The 17254-nt window shown below is 35.5% G+C and overlaps 1 protein-coding gene across 2 annotated transcripts in view; it reads left to right on the top strand.

Annotated features, from left to right (window-relative positions):
• Positions 1 to 17254, top strand: part of TBC1D32 (TBC1 domain family member 32) — a gene marked incomplete at its 5' end in the record, with an annotated part of 177787 nt that overhangs the window by 55324 nt on the left and 105209 nt on the right. For both annotated transcript variants that reach the window (XM_079716346.1, XM_079716345.1), the window contains 3 exons: positions 10409 to 10610; positions 11196 to 11278; positions 16136 to 16274. In XM_079716346.1, the coding sequence (XP_079572472.1) occupies positions 10409 to 10610; positions 11196 to 11278; positions 16136 to 16274 (424 nt within the window). The remainder of the gene's footprint in view (positions 1 to 10408; positions 10611 to 11195; positions 11279 to 16135; positions 16275 to 17254) is intronic.

Genomic DNA, 17254 nt, shown 5'->3' with positions numbered 1-17254 from the left:
AAAATATTTTTAAACATCTCTGGAGACTTCTTTGACCTATGAGTTATTAATGGGTCTGAGAGTATATTTTGTATGATTTATATCTTTAATTTGTTAAAATGTGTTTTATGACTCAGAATGTGGTCTCTTAGTGAATGTTATATCTTTATGTGAGCTTGAGAAAAATGTATATTCTGATATTGAAGTATTCTATACATACCAGTTATGTACGGTTGGTAGTTGGTGGTGTTCAGTTCAGCTGTGTCCTTACTAGCTTCATGCTGGATCTGTCAATTACTGACAGAGGGGTGTTGAAATTTCAGACTATATCAGTGAATTCATCTTTTTCTCCTTGCATTTCTGTTAGTTTCTGCTTCATGTATTTTGACACTATTGGGTGCATACACATTAAGGATCATTATGTCCTTTTGGAAAATTGACCCCCTTTATTATGTGTGCCCTTTGCGTAATTTTCCTTGCTGTGAAGTCTGAAATTAATATAGCTACCCCAGCTTTCTCTTGATTGTCAGCATGTGTCTTTCTTCATCCCTTTACTTTTAATCTATCTTTGTCATTATATTTAAAATGCGCTTCTATAGGTACCACATAACTGAGTCTTGTTTTTTTATCTAGTCTGACAGTCTTTCTTTTAATTAATTCTTGGCATTTAGAGTGATTTGATATGATTGGATTAATATCTACCGTATTTTTTACTGTTTTCTATTTTGCCTTTATTCTTCCCTTTTTTTGTGTGTTCCACATTTTTTCTGCCATCTGTATTTTTTTTTCCCCATCGCGTGTTTTAATCTGTTTACATCTGGGAACATACTGTCTTTCTGATAATAGTCACACAGGACCAAGGTCTTTTCATGGGTCACTGTTTAATCCTCACAGTGGCTAAGGAGGGGGCCTCTGTGGTCATCTTCATTATATAGATGGAGACTTTGAGGCTTGGATTTCTGTAACTTTGATTTAGTATAAGAGAAGTAGTTTTTTTCTTTTTGTTTTATTTTTGACCTATTTTGCACTAATGAAAAATTTCTTTTTTCTGCTATACAAAAGTAACACATACTACTGACAGTGAACTTGGGAAGGAGGAACAGAGCATTAGTAACTAAATTGAGAGGCAGCACTGAGTGAGGGTTAGTCGCATGAGCCCTGGTTCAGACTACTTGGGTTCACATCCTAGCTCCACCGCTCAGTCATTCCTCACCTGTGAGTTAGGGATAATCAGCACTACCTGACTCACAGGGCTGTCAAAACTTTAAGCCAATTACTACATGTGAGGCACTAAGGGTTAGTTAGCTTTTAGTGTGTGCACATGTGCCTTATAAAAAGTGGACTTGTGCCTTGTGTTTTCTTCAAGTACTTAAGTTTTGTAGAAGATGAGCTTTCTGAACTCCTACCTTTGAACAGAATAAATACATTTTCATAGTTGGTTGATAGCTTGGCTAGGTGGGGAGACTGGAAACATTGTTACATTGCCTTCCTGCATCCACTATTGCCAAGTTCCATGGCTGAGTTTCTTTCTCAGGAGCCTTTTTTAAAAAAAAATTTTTTTATAATATCCACTACAAAGGAGTAAAGTGATGAACTTTATTTATTTATTTTTGGCTGCATTGGGTCTTCGTTGCTGCATGGGCTTTCTCTAGTTGTGGCAAGCGGGGGCTACTCTTCCTTGCAGTGCGCGGGCTTCTCATTGCGATAGCTTGTCTTGTTGTGGAGCACAGGCTTCTAGGCGCACGGGCTTCAGTAGCTGTGGCTCATGGGCTCTGGAGCGCAGGCTCAGTAGTTGTGGCACACGGGCTTAGTTGCTCCGTAGCATGTGGGATCTTCCCGGACCAGGGTTTGAACCCGTGTCCCCTGCATTGGCAGGTGGATTCTTAACCACTGTGCCACCAGGGAAGTCCCCAGGAGCCTTTTTTACCTCTGAAACTTTCCAGGACCTGATGTTTCTTGAGGGTATGACTTACTCTGGGCCTTTTTTCCTTTTCTCAGGCATTAGCTGGACAATTTTAGGGAGAGGACTTGCATTCTTTGGCACAGGGGACTTGGCTTCTGTTGTGAGTTTGATCACATTCTCTGCTTCTGTTTTCTCTTTTTTGGTGCTCCTGTGAATTGGATGTTGAATTTCCAGGTGTGATCCTCTGGGTCCCTTAGCTTTTCCCTCATAGTCCTGCCTTTTTTATCTTTTTTGTTACATAGGAGATGTTCTTGGATTTATTTTGATAGCGATTTTTACTTTCTAAGAATACTTGGTTTGGTATTTTTTAAGCTTGTCAAATGGGCCAGGTTTTCCATGCCTGGCTTCCCAGATCCTGTAGTTTAGTTGGGGAGGGGCCCTTCTGGTCCAGAATGCTGCCTTCAGCCCCGCTCGAACTCCCTGTCTAGTTGGGCACCTCATGGCTGTCCTCAGCTATGCCTGGCTTCCAGCTCTGAGCCTCTTAGGCTTACCTTCCCCAGAGCAGCTTCGTCCAGTAGAGCTTTATGTGATGATGGAATGTTCTAGATCTGAACTGTCTAGTAAGGTTACCACTAGACACTTATGGCTGTTGAGCACTTAATATATGGCTAGTGTGGCAGAACTGAGTTGTAACTTTTATTTGCTTTTAAATTAAAAAAATTAAATGTGGTTAATGGCTATGGTATTCACCACTCAAGAGAATAAACCTCTAGTCTTTTGGCAGGATGGGGAATAGGGGCTATGGGTTGGGAGACCTTAGACTCCTCCTCCTGTGTTCAGCTTCACCTGCATCCTGCCCTGGGCTGTTGTTGGTGCCTGAGACCTCTGGGCTTGGGCTGTGCCTCGCTTCTGCTCAGTTCTGCAGGTCTGCTGCTTCCTGGGCTGCTCCTCAGTTACCACATGTCTCACTGCTGCTTTCCAACTCTAAGTCAGGTTTCCACCTGACTTTCCAGCAGGTTTCCACCTGCTAACGTCTTTTGGCTATTGTTCTTTCTTCTCTTTTCCATTGTGGCTTTATATCTCTTTATTTCTTGGTCCCTGTTTTTCTGGGGCTCGAGGGGAGGGTGCTGAGATAAGTATGTGGTTTAATCTTCCATGAGTAATCTGTTTTCCTGATCTTCTATTCTTGCTTATTTGATGTGATATTCTTCCCAAATCACTCTCAGCCCAGTAGTTAGCTGTTCTTTTCTATTGCTTGAGTTCTCTTCTTTGGGTTCAGCTCTTCATGTTATTGGTTCTTTAAGAAAAAATGGATGTAGACAAGGGCTCTGCCACTTAGTTTTTATAAGTTGGAGAGTTTCCAGCTAGACCTTTCCTGAACAGGATTTTGATCAGCAGCTCTGTGTGGACCAGTGTGGTGAGTTGATTGGCAAATTTTCTCTGAGAGAATAAGGGCACTGCTGGGAATTTTCTATTATGTTGAGGACATTTCAGATGCCAGAATAAAGAAGACTTTTATCTTAGGCGCTCACTTCTCTCTCTGGAGAAGCCTTCACTTTCCCTAAACATTTGTTCAGCATTTTGCCCTGGTATAAAAGCTGCTCATGCTCCTGAGGTGAGTGTGGAGCAGGGGCAGATCAGACTCCTCCCCACTTTGGGCTGCACTGCATTTGCTGACTCTGAGCTCAGAGCTCCATCATGGGCTCTTCTCTTCTGCATTCCAGGCAGGGTTTTTTTTTTTTTTTACTGTGGGTTTCTCTGCCTCTGTAGTCTGGAGCTGCTCCCTCCCTGTCTGCCTTCTCCCAGAAGTCTTTAAAACCTCTTTCTCTTCCCATTCTTGCCATTGTTCAGGGGTTTTCCCTTTTATACAGCTATATTCTTATTTTACTGGGCTCTCATGAGCAATGGGAGGCAGATGTGTATGGACACCTGCGTATACCTTCTTTGGTTTTAATTGAGCTGAGCATTTTATGATTCAGTCTTCTTCTTTCCTAGCATATCAATTATACTTTTCTTTTTAGTGGTTGCCCTTATGTTTGTAATACATATTTACAACTGAATTAGCTGTAACTACTGGTATTAAATCTTCTTTCAAATAACACTATACCACTTAACAGGTAGTGCAAGAACCTTATAAGAATACTCCCAGCTCCTTCCTATCCCTTATAACTTTGCCGTCATTTCACTGTTCCATAGGTATAATCATCAAATACTTGTTTGCAATTATTATTTTGAACAAACTTATCTATTAGGTCAATTAGTAATATATGAAAAATTTGTCTTCTTTATGAAATACCTTATATACTAGCCTTTTTTTAATTTCAAAGTAGACTGCCCTAAAAATGGTATTGCTGAGTCAGAGCAGCATGTATATTTTATATTTCATGGGTACTACCAGATGATTTTCCAGTGTTGTAGGATTTTACCTTCTTGCTGGCAGTGTGTGAGAAGCATGAAGAGTACCCCTCTTTCCATATTCTTGTCAAGACTACATCATCAGTTTGACTATATTTTGACAAGCTAATGGGTGAATGACCTTGTTTTGATTCATATTGACCAACTCTTGTTGTGTTTGAGCATCTCATTGCTCCTATGGAGATACGGTTTTTGGTTATTTCCACTTCTTTTTTTTTTCAGTTTATTTTTTATTTTTAAAAATTTTATTGGAGTAGAGTTGCTTTACAATGTTGTGTTAGTTTCTACTGTACAGCAAAGTGAATCAGCTATATGTATATATATATCCCCTCTGTCTTGGGTTTTCTTCCCATTTAGGTCACCATAGAGCACTGAGTAGAACTCCCTGTGCTATGCAGTGGGTTCTCATTAGTTATCTATTTTATACATAGTATCAATAGTGTGTATATGTTAATCCCACTCTCCCAGTTCATCCCACTTGCCCCTGTCACCCTTGGTATCCATACGTTTTTTCTCTACATTTTTGTCTCTATTTATGCTTTGTAAATAAGATCTATACCAATTTTTTCTGATTCTACATATATGTGTTAATGTACAATATTTGTTTTTCTCTTTCTGACTGACTTCACTCTTTGTGACAGTCTCTAGGTCCATCCACATCTCTACAAATGACCCAATTTTGTTCCTTTTTATGGCGGAGTAATATTCCATTGTATGTATGTACCGAATCTTCTTTATCCATTCCTCTGTTGATGGACATTTAGGTTGTTTCTATGCCCTGGCTATTGTAAATAGTGCTGCAGTGAACATTGGGGTGCATGTGTCTTTTTGAATTATGGTTTTCTCTGGGTATATGCCCAGTAGTGGGATTTCTGGGTCACATGGTAGTTCTATTTTAGTTTTTTTTAAGGAACCCCCATACTGTTCTCCATAGGGGCTGTATCAATTTACATTCCCACCAACAGTGAAAGAGGGTTCCCTTTTCTCCACACCCTTTCCAGCATTTATTGTTTGTAGATTTTGTGATGATGGCCATTCTGACTGGTGTGAGGTGAGATCTCATTGTAGTTTTGATTTGCATTTCTTTAATAGTTAGTGATGTTGAGCATTTTTTCATGTGTTTGGCCATCTGTATGTCTTCTTTGGAGAAATGTCTATTTAGGTCTTCTGCCCATTTTTGGATTGGGTTGCTTGTTTTTTTTGATATTGAGCTGCATGAGCTGTTTGTATATTTTGGAGATTAATCCTTTGTCCATTGCTTCATTTGCAAATATTTTTTCCCATTCTGAGGGTTGTCTTTTCATCTTGTTTATGGTTTCCTTTGCTGTGCAAAAGCTTTTAAGTCCCATTTGTTTATTTTTGTTTTTATTTCTGTTACTCTAGGAGGTGGGTCAAAAAAGATCTTGCTGTGGTTTTTTATGTCAAGGAGTGTTCTGCCTATGTTTTCCTCTAAGAGTTTGATAGTGTCTGGCCTTACATTTAGGTCTTTAATCCATTTTGAGTTTATTTTTGTGTATGGTGTTAGGAAGTCTTCTAATTTCATTCTTTTACATGTAGCTGTCCAGTTTTCCCAGCACCAATTATTGAAGAGGCTGTCTTTTCTCCATTGTATATTCTGGCCTTCTTTTTCATAGATTAGGTGACCATTGGTGTGTGGTTTTATCTCTGGGCTTTCTATCCTGTTTCATTGATCTATATTTCTGTTTTTGTGTCAGTACCGTATTGTCTTGATTGCTGTAGCTTTGTAGTAGAGTCTGAAGTCAGGGAGCCTGATTCCTCCAGCTCCGGTTTTTTTTTTCTCAAGATTGCTTTTGCTATTCAAGGTCTTTTGTGTTTCCATACAAATTGTAAAATTTTTTGTTCTGGTTCTGTGAAAAATGCCATTGGTAATTTGATAGGGCTTGCATTGAACCTGTAGATTGCTTTGGATAGTATAGTCATTTTCACAATATTGATTCTTCCAGTCCAAGAACATGGTATATCTCTCCATCTATTTGTCTCATCTTTGATTTCTTTCATCAGTATCTTATAGTTTTCTGCACGCAGGTCTTTTGCCTCCTTAGGTAGGTTTATTCCTAGGTATTTTATTCTTTTTGTTGCAATGGTAAATGGGATTGTTTCCTTAATTTCTCTTTCTGATCTTTCATTGTTGGTGTATAGGAATGATTCCTTTTCATAGCTTCAGCCCACTTTTTTAGTTTGATTTTTTTTTCACCGACTCTGAGTTACGTATGCACACAGTGAACATGCAAGGCTTATTATAAAAAGTTCCTTGTTCTCCAGAGGCAGCTACTTTTGGCTGCTTTAGATGTTTCCTTTAGAGCTTACATCTAGATCATTAAATAATGTGCTTATAATACTTTTAGATTTTAGTTTAAGGTATTATTCATTGACTTATTATAATGATTTATATCTCTCTCTCCTTATCTCCCCCAGCCCACCTGCATGTACACACTTAGTCTCTCCCTTCCCTCTATCAGTGCAATATAGTTGAGCCAATAGTCTTGGTTGGAATCATACTGTATCTACCCTACCAAGAGCAGCCTTCACAGCCCAGCCATATCATTACTTTCACAACTTGTTTTCTTTGGAGTTAGTTTTATTTCTTTTGTTGGCATTAATTTTCAGTGTACTTAACTTTCCTAACTAATTATATCTTCTCTCAGTATATTCAAATACTAGACAAATTCTATCAATTTTTATCAAAGACTTTTTTAGCCTTCTGATCTACTTTATTCAGACTAGTTCCTGGCTTGGTCTGGTGCATAGCTTTTATCCTTGTAATGACCTTCATCATCACTAGGATGACTTTTTCCCCACCTCCTTCTGGAAGCTTTTCAGTCTTCTGTTGCCTGTTAGTATTCTGAAGTTTTATGATGTTTCTTGATGAAGTTCTGTTCTTAACCTATTTGATGGACTTTTTAAATCTGAAGATTTATGTCTTTCAGTTTAAGAAAAATAGTTGGATTTCATTTCTTTTTTGTCTTTGTTTTTACATAATATGACTTTATTCATATGAAATGTCAAAAATAGACAAATTCATAGCAACAAAGTGAATTTGTGGTTGCTGGGGGCCAAAAGTTGGGGCAATGATCATCTGTTTTCTCTTAAACTCTCATTGGAATTTAGACTTCCCTATCTGTTCTGTGCCTTTTTTTTTTTTTTTTTTTTTTCCTTTCTAGGAAATTGCCTCAGCTTGCTTTATTTTCAAGCACTTCTACTGAAATTTTTATTTCTAGTTCTTTTTTAAGAGTACATTCTTACTCTACCACCCTATTATTTTAATTTGTTTTTTATTTTATGCAAGTTTTAAAGGTTACTTTACATTTACAGTTATTACAAAATCTTGGCTGTATTCCCCATATTGTACAATACATCCTTGAGCCTGTCTTACACCCAGTAGTTGTTTGTACCTCCCACTCTTCCACCCCTATATTGCGCCTCCCCCTCCCCACTGGTAACCACTAGTTTCTTCTCTTATCTGTGAGTCTGCTGCTTTTTTGTTATATTCACTAGTTTGTTGTATTTTTTAGGTTCCACATATAAGTGATATCATACGATATTTGTCTCTCTGACTTATTTCACTTAGGCTAATGCCCTCCAAGTCCATCGATATTGATACAGGTGGCAGAAATTCATTTGTTTTTATGACTTAGTAGTATTCCACTGTTTGTGTGTTTGTGTCTGTGTGTGTATATGTATACACACACACACCACATCTTCTTTATCCATTCATCTGTTGATGGACACTTAGGTTGCTTCCATTGTAAATAACGCTATGACCACTGGGGTGCATATACCTTTTCGAATTAGTGTTTTTGTTTCTTTTAGATATATACTCAGGAGTGGAATTGCTGGGTTATATAGTAGTTTTATTTTTAATTTTTTTGAGAAACTCTGTATGGTTTTCTACAGTGGTTGCACCAGTTTACATTTCCCACCAACAGTGTTCCCTTTTCTCTACATCCTAACATTTGTTATTTGTGTTCTTTCTGATGGTAGCCATTCTTACAGGTGTGAGGTGAAATCTCATTGTGGTTTTGATTTGCATTTCCCTGTTGATTAGTAGTGTTGAACATCTTTTCATGTGCCTATTGGCCATCTGCATTTTTTCTTTGGAAAATATGTCTATTCAGTTCTGCCCATTTTGAAATCTGGGTTTGGTTTTTTTTTTTTTTGATGTTGAGTTGTATAAGCTGTTTATATATGTTGGATATTAACCCCTTATTGGTCATATAATTTACAAATATCTTCTCCCATTCAGTAGGCTGTCTTTCATTTTATTGATGGTTTCCTTTGCTGTGCAAAAAGCTGTTAAGTTTAATTAGGTCCCACTTGTTTATTTTTGCTTGTATTACCTTTAGGAGATGGATCAAAAAGAATATTGCTATTATTTTATGTCCAAGAGTGTTCTCACTAGCATCCTATTCTTGTTTCATGAGTGTAAGTTCTTCTTACCTCTGTGAAGGTAATGAAGTTTCCATTTGTCATTTTATTTTTCTGTTCAAATAGACTTTTGTATTTGTTATCTTGGTCTCTGACTTTTTAAATTAGATTTCTTCAGTTATATTAAAGTTAGTAAAAAGCCGCTTGAAACTCATGCAGGGAAATGGGACTTGTCACTTCTGGCCTTTGCTGAAGGGGGAACCTTGCCATGGTATTGTTTGAGGAACCTTTAATGTAAGTATCTTTAGTCTTGTCTTTGTTCTGGTCAGAGTCCATAAAGAAGGCTCTTACAGTTAGCTGCCTGAAGAGAGTATAAGCCTAGTGAGAGAAGACCACTGAATGCAAAAGGTGATGGGTCTCAAGCTTTAGTATATAAAACTTGATTAAATCCTGTGCTGCTTGCTATCAGTTTTAATCTCTGCCTAACTTCCAAGAGGTACAGGGGTGACTACATGGAATGTGAAAATAATCTGGAGGTCAAGTTCCTTCTTAAACTGAGTTTCAGGCATCTTTATCTTAAGTCCCACTTGTACCCCCAATTATAGAGATTTTTGGTGCCACCAATTTGAGTTTTTTGAGAGGTTCTATGAAATCCTGTTGATTCCATTTTCTATTCTGTGGCTGATCATTCAGTTTTTCTAGGCTCTGAATTATTCTTTTATTCTAGGTTCCAAACTTTGTTACTATCATATCCTTTTTTTTTCTCCTTGTCCTTGATGGCTGCAAGAGCCCTCTGAAAATTTTGTTTACTTTTGCATTTTAATATTTCAGGAGGGAGTAGTTGTGAATGTATGTGTTCAATCTGACAGAGTTAACCTGGAAGTCTTTTTCTTATCCATATATAACAATTCTTTTAAAATTATGAAGACTAACCCTTTGTCATGAGTTCTAAGATTTCTTTTTATTGTCCATCACTTCTCTATTTAAGTTTTTTCTGCTATGTAGACATCCTTTAATTGTATGTAGTCGTTTTTCCCAATCATTATCCTTATGATTTCTAGATTTTTTTTTAAAGCGTCTCCCTCACATTGAAGTTAAACAGATAAAGCATAAAACGTTAGAATGTCTTCTGAATCCTCATTGTGCAGTGGGTTAGAGTTTCTAACTTTATTAGCGAAAAACTGGATACATCTCAGATGTCCAACAATAAGAGGCTAGTTGATTAAATTATGTTTATACAAAGGAGTACTTAGCAGCTGTAAAAAGGGGATGAGGAATTTTTTATGTACTGCTATAGAATTATCAGAATATATGAAGTAAAAAACAAAACAGAAGAATGTTTATAGAATGCTACCTTTTGTATAGTAGAATGGAATATGAATAAATACAATTATATTTGCTTTTTCAAAAGGGAATGATAAAAGAATAAGCTGAAAAGTGATAGTTTTAGAGGAGGGGAAGAAGTATATGGATCGGGAGGTATCGGTATGAAACATCTGGGATTATTCCTTGATTGTACCTAGGTTTAACTTAGGAATCATGTATCTGTTTCATATACTAAATGTTAAAGTTAAAAAGTAGAACTAAAAAAAAATTCAAACAAATGGAAATAAGTGAACTTAACTACCAAACAGTCAAGTTAGTGATATACCCATGCAGAGAAAAGCAGTTCAGTCAGATTAGGTCACTTGAAGTACATACAGTGCTTTAGGTATCATCTTTTAGTCCTACAGGTGCTCATATAATTGCCCAGTTTTCGAAAAAAGTTCTTGATGAAGATATTTCTATTTTTTCTGGATCGGAAATGTTTCCCAAGGTTAAAGGAGCTTTTACTTCTGTGTGTCATCAAATATATGGTACATGTGAAGGCTTGCAGGTTTTAATTCCTTATAGCTTGCATGAATCTATAGCAAAGGCTTGGAAGAAGGTAAGTATTTTCAAACTTCTTTTTTCTTCTCTTCAAATCTTTATTTCAAATATGGTCACTATTATAATATCATACTACAGTTAAAATATTTTACTGGAGCAAATATGATGACTTTAGCACTATAGTAGTTCAGGGGACATAATGCTTTCTTATTTGGCACAACATAACTTCAGTACATCCTCTCCCCATAGTACGAAGCTCTGTGACCTAACTGGGCACTACAAAGTCTTTTCTTCTGAAAGGAGAGCCTTTGAATAAATTGTCTTTGCATAGACTGACCCTTTGGAAGTTATTTCTGAGCAATTTTTACAGATAGCTGGGTTTTTGTTGCATACACTGGAGATCATAATGTAGCAACCGTCAAATATAGTATATTTGACATATAGTATATGCCAGTATCTTCCCCCATCCCATTTATATACTTCATTTATGAAATACTTTACATTATAGTTAAGAATCAAATAACTTAAAATTTGCAGGTAATTTAATTTTTAATTACATTGAGTCAAATATAAAATTGTTGCATGAGAGCTTATGAATAACACTATCAGTAAAAAAAAAAAATGTAAATTTGTTATATTTTAGACAAGTTTGCTATCAGAAAGAATTCCTACTCCAGTACAGCATTCTGATTCTGTTTCTTCGATAAGCCACAAATCCCAGAACATGTAAGTAAATCTGTTTTTTCACATTTGCTGAAATAATTTCAAAATGAGAAATGTAATAGAATACTGTGGCAAACACATTTTATAGGAAGCTAGATGTATATATATAATATATAGGTTCAAGGAAAAGTACACCTAGGAGGAACTTTAGCAATCACATATACTTGTACCTTTTAAAGAAGAAAAAATAGCAATATTTATTATACTTCAACCTGTATTTACATTTTGGGTTAGGAAATGTGACATGTTGTAGTGGTTCCAGAAAACTTGGAGAATCACCAAATACTAAAATTGGAAATTCAGTAGAAGTAGAATGTTTTCAAATGCCAGTGAAGTCCATTTACATTTAAACTATAACTTTCCAAAATGTGTGGGGTACATTTTAGATTTTGGCATTGGAGAATTATTTAAATCAGTATTTATAGTAATTTTTTAATTTAGATGTTTCCATGTTGTTTTCACAAATATCAGTAGGATATGGAGTCAGATTAATACGGAATATATATATATATTTTTTAAATTAAGATCTGGTGATGTGTTCCTGGAGTCTCTTTTTAATTGAGTGTCGGCATAATCTACAAAGACAATTAGAACTTTAAGTGATGTTTAGTTAAGAGAAAGTTAAAAAGTCACCATTTTTCTTTAGGTAGGCATAGTTTAACTCAAAAACAAACAAAAAAGTCAAAGCCTTTTACATTTCCTTAATGATGTAATTGTTCAACAAATAGTTAATTTTCTAAAAATCAGTTATAGTTTTTTTTTCTGATATAGTTGTGAAACTTAAATCAACTGCCATCTTTTTCTTTGCATGAGGGGGTGAGTAAAAATGTTGCTGCAATTCATTTTTCAGGTAATTTCTAGGTCTGTTTTCTTCGATCTGTGATTTATTGTTTTCATTCATGCGTTCATTTTCTACTCATTCATTCAGCCATTTATTGGACCAAGTACTTTGCTGAGTTCTGAGTATACCTATATACCTTAGAGAACTTATTGTGTAGTGTAAAATACAAATAAGTTAATACAGTGCGGCAATGTAGCATGCTAAATTTATGATAGGGGTCATTCAGGGTCCTTTGGGAGCTAACTTGGAGAAATCTTTCCTCAAGAAGTTGTTATTAAACTAAGTTAAAACGGATACATGGATATTAACTGTCTAAAAATGGGAGAACATTATTTCAGGTGGAAGAGATAGTGTGGTCAACAGACTAGCAGTGAGAGGGAACATAGTCAATGTATTTAACACGTTTTACTGTCAGTAATATTTTTAGATTCTGATGTTAGAGTCTGAGGGAACTAATAAATTATATGTCACTCCTTCTCTCCTGTGTTGTGAACCAATTAATAGAGATAAAGAAGTCAAGGAAATCAAAACACTGAATAACATAGGCTTCCCAAGATCAGAAGAATTAGACAGATTTACCCTTCTTTCACTATCAGCAGTGGATAGGCTTCCATCACCCCCAGAGACAGAGCTTACAAAGATCAAACTTAACTATGTAGTAGAACTAAGCAGACTGTGTGCTTCCTACAGGCAGCTGGGTCACAAAGAAGTGGTGGACTGGGGGAGAGGCATTGCCTATCCAATCATGCTTAGGTCATCCTACAAATTTCCTGAGTCCCCTCTTCAGTGGGGAGGAGTGAGTGATTAGGTGGAGAGAGGCAAGCAGTGTTAAACTGGGGAATGTGCTCCATGTGTAAACTTGATTCTAGAGGAAAAGGAGGTTCCTTCAGTATCTGATATTACTGTCTTAGAAACAAAGGTTTAATAGTTTTTGATAAAATAGAACTGTTTTCATTTTTGTCATCAAAATCAAATGATCTCATGGAGTTGTTGAGTATCTTCTGCATTGATTGAAAAGTTTGGTATGAGATGGGTATTATTTGTTCCATTGTAGTTTAGTAAAACTTGAGCATAAAATTATTTTGGCCAATTAACTAGACTAGCTTGTCTCCAGCATGTAGCAGGTGCTTGATAGCTTGGTTGAATTAGTGAATGAATAACAGTTCTCCTACCACCAGGCACTAGTTTCTAAATAAGGACAGTGATGGTAAGACTGAGATCTTAGTCTTACTGAGTAGGGTAAAATGAAGAGTAAGTTGTTAAAATCTATATTTTTGAGCCTCTGACAGACTAATGTTAGGCATTTTGATCTTATTTTCTGACAGTATATGTTGGAGATTTCCTCTCCATCCTTTCATTTACTGGTGCTTACAATACTATAGAGAATATAGAAGCTGCTTTGTAGTCATCTTACGGTATGTCTTAAATCTAGACTTTGAAATGCAACCCCAGATGAAATTTCTACGAGGCTAGTTTGATATCAGTGATTTCAGTGACTGCAAATTACTTAGGGGCCATCCTTAGGGTGACTGTAGAGAAGAATGTAATCACAAAAAAACCAATGATGCCCAACCTGCCCCAACCAATTACCAAGGGACCTTTGGTAAAACTAGAGGTTGAAGTAACGGGGGAATCTTTGATCTGCAAAAACAGCCTATGATCCCAAAGAAATAAACGCCTAAAACTTAATTGCCATGAGAGTGTCTATACTATACACTCTATAATATCTAACCATTCAAAAATCGGAGTTCTCATAAGCTAATAAAGCAGTGTGACCGTTGCCTATTGTCCTAAGGAGGAGGGTTCTCCAAGGATGATAAACAAATTCAGTAGCTTAGATCTTCCTTCTGTTTTGAAACATTGAGTGTCTTCACTATAATTTGAAGGGAGAATTAAATGCTAGGTTAATAGGAGAAACAATAAACTAAAGTATATTAACTTTCTCAGAATTATATGACACAACCTGTAAGTTTTTTGCCTGTGTTTTTACTTGGGGGTAGTTGGGGTAGACTTTTTAAAAACAATTTCTTTAATGGCTAATAGTTTATTCAAGGTTTTTATTTCTGCTTGAGTGACTTTTGCTATATTTTCTAAAAAACGTATTTTTTAATCAATATTTACTTTTTCAGTGTTAATTTGTACAAAGTATTCTTATGATGTTAAAAAAATTCTTTAGCTGTAGTTATTTCTCATTTTTTGATTCTTAGTATTTTTTGCTTCCCCCCTCCAATTTATTTTCATTAGTTTATGCAAAGACCAGTTTTTGATTTTGCTAATGTTCTCTTTCCCTCTCTATCATCTCTCCTTCCCTCACTTTAGTAGTACAGGAAAACAAGTGGAAGGGGATTGAGAATGGATATTAAAAGAAGGAACCTACATCAGCCATTCTAACTTTAATACATGTTGATAGGTAGTACTTTCATTATTAAGCTCTTATAAATATTGAGAAATTTCTATCTTGATTTTACTCTTTAAATCCATGAAATATTTGGAATACATTTAAGTTTCCAAACATAGTTTTTTTTTTCTTACTACTATATTTTACTGTTGACTTCTAATTCATTTCTGTTATTTTCAGAAAATATAGATTGCATAATATGTATCCTTTTAGGTTGGTTGAGATTTTGTGTTGTAGTACAGGGTCAATCAAAACAAAAATCTGTCCTTGCTTGAAAAGACTATTTTATGTTTTTTATTGGAAGTAGAGATATTCTAAGTTTTTAATATTTCCACCAATATTTTGTTTTGTCGGCATATGTATAATCATTCACTATAAAAGTTGATTTGTCCATTTGTCTTTGTAATTCTGGGGTTTTGTTTTACATACTTATATTTTATGCTATTAGGAACATAATTCACTGTTTCTTGGGAACTTTTATTATATAATATTTCATTACTGCTTTGCCTTAAGTTTTATCCTGTATGTTACTAATATTGCTAAATATACTTGGCTTTAGTTAGTATTTGCAGAGTACATGAGTTAAGAATGTGTCTGATTGCAGATAGCTCAGTAAGGCTTTCTTTTTCCCATAAAGCAAGAAGTCTCATGGAATACTATCCAGGCATTGACTCACTGATGTGGTTTGAGACCCAGCCTCCTTTTCTTTTTCATTATTAATGTTTTTTGGGGGTTTTTTTCCCCTCAAGTTTGCACAATGGCTAACCTCTAGACTCACAGCTGCTTTTGAAGAGGAAATAGGTTGTAGAGACAAATGGCTTCTTTTCAGGATGCTTTGTCTTTTATTTAGGAAAGAAATCTCATTAACATTTTTGTGAACATCTAAATCAATGTAATATAAACATTTGATTTTGACCTATTTTAATATCCAGTTTTTTTTCTAGGCAAATAGGAATATCCAGTAGGGTGGATAGAAAATTTTCTCTTACTTCTGATACTTCAGATGAAGTGCTGATATCCTCTCCTGTGTTTCCAAATTGCTAGCTCTGACTCTCCTATTTACTGTGTGTCTTCTGAATGTTTCAAGTTGTTTACTTTGTCTTTTCTTTTTCTCTGGATAATATTACTGGTCTTTTAGAAGTATTTTGAGAAAAAATGTTATTCTCCAAAAGTAAGACTAAGAACCAATGACAATAAAGATAAAATGCCTGATATGCTTTAGAAAGTCAGAAGACAGATACTCCTTAATGAAAAGAAAGTATAGAAATAATGGAGAGTTGGGGCTTGGGGAATCCAGACACAGCAGAATTATAATAGGAAAACAGAATGAAATTAAGACCTGGTTGAGAGAATCTAGGTGTAATGAAAATGCTGACATGTTCAGTTAATACTTGATTCATTTAGTGAAGGAAAATTATTGGATAGAAGAAATAAGAAAAACAACTCACTGTCAAGGAAACCATGATGTTTATTTTATTTTTAAACATTTGAGTACTTTATAGCCAATGTGTACTCTATAAATTTAATTGTTAGTAGTATTAAGCTGTTTTTTTTTTGTTGTTGTTGTTTTCAGTTTTGAGTACAATAAAAACGTTCATACCTTTCTTTTTACCTGTTTCAGTATGGCTTGGGAAGAGAATTTGTTAGACGATTTACTAAATTTTGCTGCCACTCCCAAAGGACTACAACTTCTTCAAAGAACAGGTGCTGTCAATGAATGTGTGACATTTATGTTCAACCAATACGCAAAAGAATTACAGGTGAGAATTACCATCTGCCACAGGCAAAAGGAACTTTCCTTTCTGTAAAAGCCATTAAGAACATTATTCTGTTTTCTTTGTGTGAAGAGATTATTAAACCTCAATTAAAAAACCATATAGCATTGTAATATTTAACGATATTTTTTCAGGAAAGCTTTAGAGAGTTGATGTTGGTATCTATGAGTATTTTACAGGCTGAAACAACTGGATGAAATTGAAAAACTCAGTTAATCATCTAGATGTTTTATAAATATGATATCAAACATCTGGCTATACAAAAACTCGGTGGAATTCCAGGAGAAAAACCTTTTGGGTCTAAGTGTATGTGTCATTGGGAGTTTAGAGTTCACATTTTGGAAGAATAAATATATTTGTAGAGGGGTTTTGTTATTGGTACTGTTAAATAAAATTTACTATAAATTTAGCCCTTTATCAGACAGAGATCATTGAGATATATTCATCATTTTGCTGTTACAGTAAATATCCCTAGACGTCAGGGCTTCTTAGGATCATAGATATGCTTTTAAAAGTGTTTCCTTTATCTCTGGCAGCTATTTCTTGATGTTCAGACTTCTTATTGTAGCCTAGCAGAAGGGGCTAGGGCCTCTTGGGGATCTTTTTTTTATAAGAGCACTAATTCCATTCATGAGCACTCTATACCTTCACAACCTAATAGCCTCCCAAAGGCTCCACTTCCTACCATTCCTTCCAGGGCTTAGTATTTCAACATAGGAATTTTGAGAGGAGATAGACATTCAGATTATAGCAAATATAGAAGGTTTTCAGGCTTTTAGTTTACATAAATTGTGTTTTGATCTGCTGGTGAGTTTGAATTTCTCCTTGTGTACTAGTTAACCATTTGGGTTTCCCTTTTTTTTTTTCCTTTCCATTTTTGAAAATATTCAAGCGACTGAAAGACCTTTTTCTTTCTCATTCAGATTCTTGAGACCATGTAGACATAGCTTTTTACTATTGTGATA

This window comes from Hyperoodon ampullatus, assembly GCF_949752795.1.
Source record: "Hyperoodon ampullatus genome assembly, chromosome: 12".
NCBI classification, from domain to species: Eukaryota; Metazoa; Chordata; class Mammalia; order Artiodactyla; family Ziphiidae; genus Hyperoodon; species Hyperoodon ampullatus.
The sequence above is the reverse complement of the archived record's forward strand: the minus strand, read 5'-3'. Positions and strand labels throughout refer to the sequence as shown.